We start from the raw sequence: 11209 nt of genomic DNA, 5'->3' as shown, positions 1-11209 counted from the left end.
CATGTGAATTCATGGATTTTTTTTCACATTCTGTCTCTCACAGTTGAAGTGTACCTCTGGTGCAAATTACTGACCTCTGTCATCATTTTAAGTGGGGGAACTTGCACAATCGGTGGCTGACTAAATACTTTTTTGCCCCACTGTATCGAGCGTATCCTGAACCTTTCTGTCAGTAAGCGCTGCCGTTTTTGCAGGGTTAGGTCAACATACCTAAAAGACTATCGGCAGGATGGCGATGTCCATCTCAAACACTGTATTATTCAAGATGGCAGGCCAACATGGTGGCTTCCACAAAGTGGCGCCTGCTTCTATGCTGTTGTTGTTTTTTTGTTTTTTTAAATGGACTAATTTTAAGTTTAAGAGTATGCATTAGTTTGTTGGAAGACACACACACACACACGCACACGCACACACACACACACGAGTATGACGAGTTTTTTCTGTTAAATAAACCCTGACTGAACCTTTAAATACACAAGTATGAGTTTCTTGTTGAAGTCAGATGAATGTGCGTTGAAAAAGCATGCTGACATTTTATCACTGTCTTCTGATTTTCCTTAGTTTAAAGTCCCAGTAACCAGTTTATTAAACAACATGGGCAAGCCTTTAGCACTTTCGAAGAAAATGTTACCATTTATAGAAATTGAGTGCAGTTTATAGTTTCACTTAACAATTAGATTCACACTTCTCTAAAAGCAGCACAAAGCAAAGAGCTCATTTTTTTCCCCCCACACGTAGTCTTTCTTTCTTTCTTTTGTTATTTCTAAATCAGAACTGCAACAGCTAGATTTTTGCCACAGTCCATGGCTGTTATTATACCTTCAGGTAGGCCATGGTGAGCAGAGGCAGCAGGGTGAAGGGCACCAGGTAGAGCAGAGCGGGCTGTGCAGCACGATGGATCCTGGAGGCCACGGTGGCAGTCAGCAGTCCTGAGGAAACATCAACAACATGTCAGAAATGTCACAAATACTTAAGACAAAACATTTTGAAAGGTCACAGCTTAAAAAAAACAAAACAAAAATTCACCACTGCCTAACACTGAGACAATATAACCTTGACCTTATCCATCCCTTCATTGATTGCTTACCTACAAAGTATCCGATGAGAGTGCAGTGGAAATAGGAGACGCGCTGCATGCGTCCAGACATGTTACCGGGCCCTGGGACTTCCCCGGTCGCTTGCTTCTTGTAGTTATCATAACGCAGGACAAAGCATAACAGCAGCCCTGGCATCACGATGTCTCCTATTCCCAGCATCGAGAAGTGACTTCCTGTGGAACTGCGCAGGAGCAAAGAGCAAAAAAGAAGAAATGATGGCAAATCAATTCCTGTGTCTTTTATTTCCATTTCATCACTACTTGGCTAAAGCCAACACAAGGTCCTGAGCAAATATCAGACTGAAATCGGCCAAAAGTCAGTCACCATGGTAGCCGCACTGTGGTTACTACGATCACTGAAACAGAAAAGGAACTGACAGCTTTAGGTGTCAGCTTCAGCTGTATTATGTTAACTGCAGCTCTGTTAGTGCTACTAACACACTCATTTTTAAAGGGGCCCTAGAACTGCTTATTACCAGCTATTATTTATAATAATAATAATAATAATAATAATAATAAACTTTATTTAACTTATAATTCAACCTACACCTGGAAGGCACTTGTGGCTCCTCTACCTTTAAGCCTAGTTTCTTCTGACCTGCTGCGCTGGAGACCATGGACCATATTAAGTATATCTCCTCTCTGACATAATACAAGAGTCAAAAAACTGTCCAAAATGGAGCACTTAATGCAGTCTGAGGCTTGAGCTTCACTTGATTTTACCTCAGTAAAGAAAGTTATGCAGAGTAAGATAGAATATGTGATTGGTTTAGTTTGCTAGCAGGATCATGCAACAAAATTATAGCTGGAGATGATTAACCTCTGGCATTGGTCCAAATCTGGGTTTAGATTCGGTTTCCAAGTTTCCATTTGTAAGGACTGTTTACCATTGCAAGACGGGGCAAAAAATTTCACATCATATCCTGAAAAATATGCAATTCTGAAAATAAATAAATAAATAAATAAATAAAAAGGAAAAGGGAAAACATCAAACTAATATTGATCCAGGGACTCGATTCATGCAATTCAATCCTTTAATGGAGGTATAGAGAATCAGCAAGGTCATGTTTGCAACTCATTCTATGGCAGGAAATAAAACATTAACAGCTGTTTTCTCACTTAATCAATATAACTCCAAAGCAGAGTACGAGGAAAACATAACATATCAAACCTTTCTGAAGCACAAGCACGTGTTTTGTCTGACGGTGTCTAAGTTCATGTTTAGGTTGTCATCCAACACAAAGAATACATACTCATTGTGACAAAGGGACAAAAACAAACAAACAAACAAACCCCACAAACTGGTATACTAATTCACTGACAGTTTCAGCTATTAGGATGTACCCTTTAGCATTAATCTTGAGGCAGATCTTAAGAGGTAGTTAAAATGTTTGTCCTTTGTTTCCTGAAGGTGTTGTAAATTTGTTGGCGACACCAACAGCCGCGAGATAACAATACTTTAGGATTCACCTCGTGGGACCTGAAAGATGTCTTTTCAAGGGTCGGTAACATTTAGCAAACTTAAATGTCAAAAAGCTGAGCGGTGTGATGAAGTGAGCATCAGTGACTGAATAAAGGTCACACATCATGCACACGCAGAGGCTGATCACAAGCAAACGACTCGGTGATCCCAAATGAATGTGTACCAAGCACACACTGCACTGCTTTATGATTGAGAGCAGCATTACCTGGGAAAGACGAGTTTGCCGGGCAAGGAGAGGCGGGGTACGTCACGGCCCATCCCCGGCCCCAAATGGAGCTTCCTGGACAGAACATCTATGGGATTTTCAGCAGGCTGAGTGGCTACTTTGACCATCACATTACTATTGAAGATGTATGCTGAGAAAAACACCTGGAAAGAAAGAGAGCCGGCTGTTAATACTTATCAGGCTTCACCACAACCCAAAGTGACTGTTGCGACTTTTCTCATAAAACTCAAAACACAATGTTTATGGCATGAAAAGCAAGAAAATCCCACTTAAAAGAAGATGGCTGCAGCCAGTTTGATATTAAGTAACACGGAAATTCCACAGCAGGGACGGCTTATAAATTTGTCAATGCCCAAGTTTTGATAAGAGGCACCATCAGTATTTATGCACTTTTAATTCACTCTGACAGAGCAACTCATAACAGCTCTTTAATAAAGACAAAGCTACCGGTCTCAGGAGATTATGTCTGACTACTGTGTGTTTGCATTATGTGCTCTTCAGTCATAGCTGACAGGGCAGACTCTTCAAGAGCGTGTGCTCACTTTGATGTATTTAATGGAAATTCTACTGAATGCCATAAATGAAATGTATATGGCACTCAGCTTTCCTTACCCTTTTACCCATGTGAATTTAAAATTTCTATAAATCTGAAGGAAAGCGGCATGTTTGTTTGCAAAGCTGCTGCTGTACTGCTTTCCGATTCTGGTGCTTATGGCATTTGTCAAATTCAAAGGCAACTGACTTGGCTTTAAATTAGGGTAACACTCAATACTGGTGTAAAAATGTCTGTACTTAGCGCAAAATACAATTGACCATTTTTAAGCACTTTTCAAAATGCTGGTTGTTCTGGGAAAAGCAAACGGCTTCATCAGTGGACAGCAGACATGCACATTTAACCCATTCCTTAGTGCTTTACAAAATAAAATCAACAAAAAATTTTATTTTGTAAAAAAAAAAAAAAAAAAAAATCATAGGGCTGTCATCAAGTTAATTTTGAATTCTTCCTGAACATGAACTGGGGGCTGGAGCCTATCCCAGCTACTACAGGGCGAGAGGTGGGGTACAGGTCACCAGCTCTTTGCAGGGCTAACACAGAGACAGACAACCAGTCACACTTACATGGGCAATTTAGATTCACCAGTTTGCCTAAATAGCCTCACCTTTAGACTATGGGAGGAAGCCGGAGTATCTGGAGAGAACCCATGCAAACAGGGGGAGAACATGCAAACTCCACACAGAGAGGCTTCGAACAGGTGGTTGAATTGAACTCATGACCTTCTTGCTGTGAAGCAACAGTGCTAATCACCGTGCCACTGTGCTGCCACAATCTCAGATATTGACCGATATTTTTCTTCCAGGTAGACGAAACAAACAGATTTCATAACATGGATGAAGGTTGTTTTTTCTGTCCCTTCCTTTTCATTTAAAGCCATATACTGACAGATTGAAACATTTTTAATAGGGGTCCTCCAATAAACTGGCCAGGTTCTCTTCTTATATATACACCGAATGTCACCCAAGTATACAACTACGTCCATAAGTATTTCGATCATAAGACACTTGTTTGTAAGTTCTGTCTTTGCATACCAGAGGTGTAGTTTAATAAGTTTTAATTCAAGAGATTTTAATAAGTGCTGCATCGTCTGTTTAGAAATCACTGCCAGTTTCATACACATATATATATATTTTTATGTATATATGTCTTGACTCTTTTTCTCATTGCTGAAGCCACAACTGCAGATGTCTTTGATAGACAACTGTCTAATATAAAATATGGATGCAGCTACCGGGTCAGAAAAATGAAGCCAGTGCAGACGTGGGAAGTGTCTTAATCCTGGAATCTATCTGAAGGCGACTAGATAGTGATGGCTATAATTTCAAAAAGACTTCTGGTCCTATAGAGGTCTAAGGGAAAAAACTGCTTTCTGACTTTATGCCTGTATACACCTTCCTTGAGCTGAAGGGCTCAGTCAATCATTTCGGGTAATTTTGAACACGAAAATAAATAATTAAGAAAATTAAGCCTGTTATGTAAATCTTCGTCGTGGCTTGTTTCAACATAGAGGAATTTCTGTGGTATGAATCACAAGTCAATAGAAAATGAGCATGTGGCTTCACAGTCAGACTTGTCCTTGTCACTTTTGTGGGGGTTTTTTTACAATTAAGGAAGCGAGAGAGCAGAAATGCTCAACCTGAGGCTTCACAATCAGGACTTCAGAAATGAATGGGTGGCGTTATGACGGCACACTTTTAAAACAGTCTCTGCCATTATTAAAGTTGTTGTTCTGCTCTGGAGATCTGCTGTGAGCTGGAGGACAACATGAACCCACAGCAGGTAAAGGGCTGCTGCTGTGATGCTGTAGCTCATCTAGGTTGCTGAGCAGAACGAGTGGTCTAAGACAGTGGCGCTGAAGACCATCCACGAGATGAACTTACTGCAGAGACAGCTAAACATCGCTCTATTATTTATAGACACAAAACGTAAACCTTTTGTGCATGTAAACACAGATACACAACTATTTTTTTGTGTCTTAAAATATATTTTTTTCCTCTGTTTTGAGCAGCTCTAAGCAGTACTCAACACACTACCTACAAAATGGAAGAACTGTTTAACTGACCAGACATGGGGCTGTTGAAAGATGTGTAGCATTGTAAAATTAGAGGATATTAAACAAAGAAGAGAGACATACCAAAAGTCTGCCATAAAATGCTAGCAAGACTTAGATGCTTAAATGTCTTAGTGAATTAGTGATCTAGTGTTTCCTGGACTAGCACCCTCTGTAGCAAGATCACCTTCATGATTCATTTAACATGTTAATTCGATCAGTTTTGCTTTCTGCCAAATGAATTTTTAATTTTTCATGATTTATTTAATTTCTGCACAGCAGTCAATGCGATCAAGTTCTCCCCCAAACTCAATACTGTTCAATGTAAAGTGCCTCACTTAATCAGCAATGACAGACACCGGCCTGCAGGTTTGAGGAATAAATACAAAGCCTTTCATAATCGTGAATCATCATGTTTGTTTGTTTTTTGTTTATAAACAGAAATTTTCTCTTTGAATGTGTGCTTCATATATCGCAGTCTGTTTGCTGCGTCTCATGGAAGCTGCTTGTATGTGTTGCAGGTTTAATTTGGGTTGGGAGCATCTCTTACCCAGAAAACATCATAAATGAGCAGTCCTGACAGCAGCAGGCAAGACACCTTCAGACTGGGAAGTCGCACAAACGCTATCATGGCGACGCACAAGCCCATGGCTAAAGCTGAAAGGAGAGGACAACATATAATTTCACATTTTCAAAAGAAATGAATGAAAACATCAACACAATAAAGCTGTTCAAATTATTTTCCTACTTGAAATTGATTTTCTCAGGGCTGCATAACTGAAGATGAATACCAACATATACCTTTATATTGAGCTGGGAGTCTGTCATTACCTTTTTCAAAGTCCAGCGAACTGGAATGCCAGTTCATGGGTTAGTCATGTGGGTAAAATATAGAACCAATGACTAATATTTAGCATGTACTTTTCCACCATTAGGAGAAGTACTTCTTTTAAAACTATGAATCATTACAAGCTGAAGATGTTAAAATGCTTACTTTTAGCATGCTGTGTAGCAGGGCATGTTAAAACAACACCAAATCACACATTGCAGTTACATTTCTGAAACCTGACTACTTTGTGTTTAAATTTCATTGCTGCGGCTCTTATCTGTGGATTCTCATTCTGTTTGTAGTATGAACTGAAGCAACATTCATACAAAAGTTAAGGCAGAGCAACGTACCGTCCATGAGAAGCCAGTGTCCAGTCAGCACCCAGATGAGCACCAGCATAACAGAGAGTGAGAAAGACAGGAGCTCAGCCAGAGTGAAGCGCCCACAGCAACCAAACGAAATCCTGCAATGAGACAAAAAGACACAGAAGTGACCCACTTAAATCTCACAGAGCACTTTGGGGTAAAATGCAGTGCACAAAAACTTTTACAGGTGGATATATTTCTTAACTGAGGATCTGCTGCATATCGACTACTGTACAAAGAACTTATGTTTGAGACAACTGATGTTTGGATGAGTGAGAGTGGAAGGTAAGCCTGTAAACTGCTTTACAGATCAAGTTAACAGTAGTTATTTTGGTAAATAGCATGCAGGTGTCCATCTTTCAGCTAGGAGTTTTCCCTGGGGTGTGGCGCTGGCAGAGAAACCATTACATTGTGTGGGTTGTAGGGTGGAGCCTCAGTGGTTCAGGCTTGCTCTGGGGCATTCAGCTGATGCTTTGATGGGAGGGTGATGTCAGGAATTTTTGTCAAATGGCATGTGGAAAGCCGTTGCCATCATGACCATACTTTATTAAGTCTAAAGGGATTCTGGGTAGGTATGGAATTGTTTTGGGTGAGAGAAGCAGACAAAGATTTACTGAAAACTAGATATGGGGATTTGAATGTTTAAACAAAGTCGTTTTTATTTAAAGCAGTTTTTTCCGTGTCAGTTTATTGAGCAGATGAGCTCTCCTGGTGACTCTGTGTGAACTCCCCGGTGGAATAGAAGAGTTGATTATTCTAGATGTCTTAATCTAGAGACTATGCTGAACTTTTAAATGGAAATTATATGGAGCAAGGCAATGCAAGAGAATTTATTGAATTTTTACTACCTCCAAACATTCAAAATAAATTTCCCAGTGGTATTGAGCTTTGCATCTAGTTTCCGTTCTACTCTGTGAAATTAATACAAAGCATTTCCATCACACCAGGAACAGCTGAGAGGACAAGGACATTTGATAAGCAGTAGTAAAAGACCTTTTTGAATACTTTGTGGAAGAAACGCAAAACACCACAGAGCAATTGAGCAGGAGCCAGAAAGACTATGAAACATGATTTTCTTACTTGTTCTGTGGGGAGCAGGGTCTGGTCAGATACTGGCACATTGGCAACAAAAGGAATGCAAATGCAATTGTTGCAAGAACTGAGGAGAGGAACAAAACACAGCAGTTAAATCCAAAGCCCAGTTCACCTCCGCTGCTTGTTCCAGTGGTTCCTGTCAGTTTAATGGGGCAGCTAATGTCTTCAGTTATAATAATCAATGCAGTAAAGATGTTTCCCCAGTGCGTAATTACACAACACTAACATAAAAGCTTTATAATAACTCCACAGCTTATTTTTTGTGGTATGTTCAAGACTGGTAGTTACCTGCAGTGCAGATGGTGAAGACCACCTGTACAGAGTCGAAGAAGAAAAACATGACTAGCAGAGACACTGAGGCTCCTATGGGCAGAAACAGGGCCTGTGTGGAGTCTATAGTCTGAATGCCTGAAAAGGAATTCAAACATTAATGTAAGATGGATTAAAATGCACAAAACAGAAATGGATATTATATATGACTTTAAAAACAACGGTACGAGCAGAGAATTTAATCATTCATAAGTTATTACCTGAAAATCCAAGAAAACGTTTAGCATGCACAGTTCAACTTTGCCCTGTATGTAATACTTACTGTTGTTTGTATTGTTGTTATTGAATGACCCCGTTGTTGAAGGGTTTCCATCCTTATCCTTGTCCTGGTTCTCACAATCCATGTTTAATGACCTGCACAAGGAAGGGAAAGAAAACCTATGTGTGATTCTGGCTTCCACAATTAGCTCCTCAAAGCATGTACATTAGTATGAGGTGAAGGGAGGTGAAAACGCAATCTCTGCAAATCAGATCTCATTGTGGATGCTCTAGCAGCTCAATTTCAGGGTCTTTTGCATGATAAGCACCTTGCAAAAGACCCTCACATTTAGCATGCAAGCTTTTAATTTTATTTCTTCATTTACTAGGCATAGGTTTTGTTTTTTGTTTTTTAAATATTTGGTTTCTACATAAGCTGTGTATCTATTAAAGCAAAAAAGACAAGAGACCTGTACTGCCAAAAATGCATATTTTAATATTTCTTTGTCACATGTCAAACAGATAATCAATACTGAGTTTCTTCATATTGTGCAGGCCAAGTCTGCATACACAGGTCCAGTCTGATGACTTGCTAATAAAGAGTGTGGGCAGAAGAGTGTAAAGCTTGTGCCTGAAAAAGCACATCTTTTCTTTGAGTCAGAATGCCTGACTCACAAATCCCGTGACTGGAAACCTTGAGTTCAAAAAAATTTAATCCTTAAACATTAGCAAATTTAAACTTGATGCATGTTTTGAATTAATTATGCTTATCTACAGTAGCTTTTTTAAGTCATACTTTGATACCAATTTTCCATTCTGGTACTATAAGCCATACTACCAGAAGAGGGTGCAAACTGAAAATGTGGAGAAGCAGTGGAAATTACGTATGGATGCATGTTTATCTAAACAATTATAAGCAGACTTTATACCATTTATTGTTACACAGATAGAAAAATGCTCACTGGATATCTTTGAAAACTCGTTGCCTTCTCTAACCATCTTTTTTGCATTCTTTAACATCTATGGCACTTTTCATGTTAATAAAGTACAAGATTACTGTCACACTAGAGAGGCTGGGATCCTACAGTTCAAACCAGATTTGATTCAAAGACAAAACGAAAGTTTTAAAGACCAACAACACAGTAACCAAAAATAAAAAATCCTGATATCAGTTACTTAAAGGTGCCACTTGTGTTTGTGGTTGGGCTGAGGTTCTTTAGATAGTCTCGTCAACAGCTGCAACAAGCTGATCTGAGATGCATGAGTAAGTCAAACTTGCTAATGTAAACCATCTTTTCAAACACACATGAAAATGTGGGAAATTCCAAAGTTTGGGAACATCAGTTACCACCAAGTCGCATTTCAAACACTTCCTACACAAAAACGTATCTTGCCTCGGAGATCCTGCAAAAATAGTTTGAGGCCACTTATCACTTACAGTGGGATGCAAAAGTTTGGGCAACCTTAATAGTCATTATTTTCCTGTATAAATCATTGGTTGCTTCTGTAAATCCAATAAACTTTGTTTCACTTCTCAAATATCACTGTGTGTGTCTCCTATATCATATATTTAACTGACATTTTTTATCGTAAAAAATTGTATCACTTTTTGTTTCTAATTAAGATTTCACCTTAGCCACGTTGGAATTTTTTTACATTTTGATTTATTTTTGTCATCGCTGCCAGAGATTTATACTCAAATTTATACTATCAAATGGCATGCCTCCCAACAGCAGCCGCCTCAGACTAGAATGAGCAGAGTGCAATAAGTTAATAATAATTAACTAACTAAATTTTGTCTGATGCTTTGCAAGCTGCTGTGCTTGCTGGAGTGATGGCTGAGTGGCAGTTTCATGGTATAATCACAGCTATATGAATGTTTAGTGTTTCAACCTTTTTTCAGTACCACAAAGTGTATAAAACATTTTAAGGTCATAAAAAGAGACAGAGACTCCCATAAGAGGCGTTCTCTGTTGTTTTTGGTTAGCTGTGATGCCCTATTTTAAGGAAAAAGTCCTTAAAAGTTAAAAGTCAGGCTAGCATTTCCATAGCAGAGCTGTGAACTAAGACTTTAAAACAAACTTATGTGGCACAAACTATCCTGTTATCAGGAAGAACACTCGATTGCCTCAAGTAACATGTTTCTGTGCCTTAGCTGGTTTCCTGATACTTTGTGTAAAGAAGCTGCCTGAGACACAACCACAGTGAAAGTTCAGCACAATTTTTTTTTTCTTTTTTTAAATTGAACAAAGTCAGACAGTAGACGAGTGCTGTATGTTTTTGACATATTCCTGGTCTCTTTGTGTAATGCAATGATGGACTCCATGTCGGATGTTAATGATGTCAGGTTACCTAGCTAGTAAATATTACCCAGCATGTGTGTAGCTTTGCAAATGTGCAGTTATTAGAGTTAAACTGTTTATTGTTCACAGATTATAGTGTGACTTATTGATTTCTATCATATAATTAGAAGTGTGAATAAGGCACCGGGCACACAGGAGCTAGAGTAGGATGTCTCGAGACCACTTTTACGTGGTCTTGGTCTTGTCTTGGTCTCGGATCCCTCGGTCTTGTCTTGGTCTCGCTCTCTCTGTCTTGCTGTCTCAGATCAACATAGTGGTTGGGAGATTTGGAGTCAACAGTATCCATGACACACAACGCAACGTTCGATAATCTGTCATGCGCAAAAGCATCAGCTCTAAGAGCCGTGCATAGAGAGTGCTTTGTAGTGAATCAGAGTCGACTCCCATTGAGCGAGAGCCGGCTCCTCAATTTCCTTTCACTGCTCAGCTCTCACACAGTGGCTCAGCTATGGTCCAATCCATCCATATTGTGGCCAATCACATGCGAAGATATAGGATAATATCATTATGTGGAAAACAGAGGGTGAGAGACACGACAGTCAAGTGGAGCTTGTGTCTGTCCTCTCAGTAAGTGAGTGAGACAGTAGACAGCGGTGAGGAGGGGTGTGCAAGTGCATC

General features: G+C 39.5%; 2 protein-coding genes across 3 annotated transcripts in view; one reads left to right on the top strand and one right to left on the bottom strand.

The window, feature by feature from the left end:
• Positions 1–9710, top strand: part of nt5c2l1 (5'-nucleotidase, cytosolic II, like 1) — a 42187-nt gene extending 32477 nt beyond the window's left edge. The window contains exon 19 of the mRNA XM_086300576.1: positions 5933–9710. The gene's annotated coding sequence lies outside the window, so the exon portion shown is untranslated. The remainder of the gene's footprint in view (positions 1–5932) is intronic.
• sppl3 (signal peptide peptidase 3) overlaps positions 1–11209 on the bottom strand; it is a 40438-nt gene that overhangs the window by 4906 nt on the left and 24323 nt on the right. For both annotated transcript variants that reach the window (XM_086300578.1, XM_086300577.1), the window contains 8 exons: positions 8293–8384; positions 7989–8108; positions 7686–7764; positions 6591–6703; positions 5962–6068; positions 2785–2948; positions 1088–1278; positions 820–929 (listed from right to left, as the gene is read on the bottom strand). In XM_086300578.1, coding sequence (XP_086156704.1) covers positions 820–929; positions 1088–1278; positions 2785–2948; positions 5962–6068; positions 6591–6703; positions 7686–7764; positions 7989–8108; positions 8293–8384 — 976 coding nt within the window. The remainder of the gene's footprint in view (positions 1–819; positions 930–1087; positions 1279–2784; positions 2949–5961; positions 6069–6590; positions 6704–7685; positions 7765–7988; positions 8109–8292; positions 8385–11209) is intronic.

Source organism: Aulonocara sp. 'chitande type north' Nkhata Bay, linkage group LG7, assembly GCF_057382095.1.
Source record: "Aulonocara sp. 'chitande type north' Nkhata Bay isolate Kocher_YH1m ecotype deep benthic linkage group LG7, A_spYH_male_GT1.1, whole genome shotgun sequence".
In the NCBI taxonomy this organism is placed as follows: Eukaryota; Metazoa; Chordata; class Actinopteri; order Cichliformes; family Cichlidae; genus Aulonocara; species Aulonocara sp. 'chitande type north' Nkhata Bay.
The sequence above is the reverse complement of the archived record's forward strand: the minus strand, read 5'-3'. Positions and strand labels throughout refer to the sequence as shown.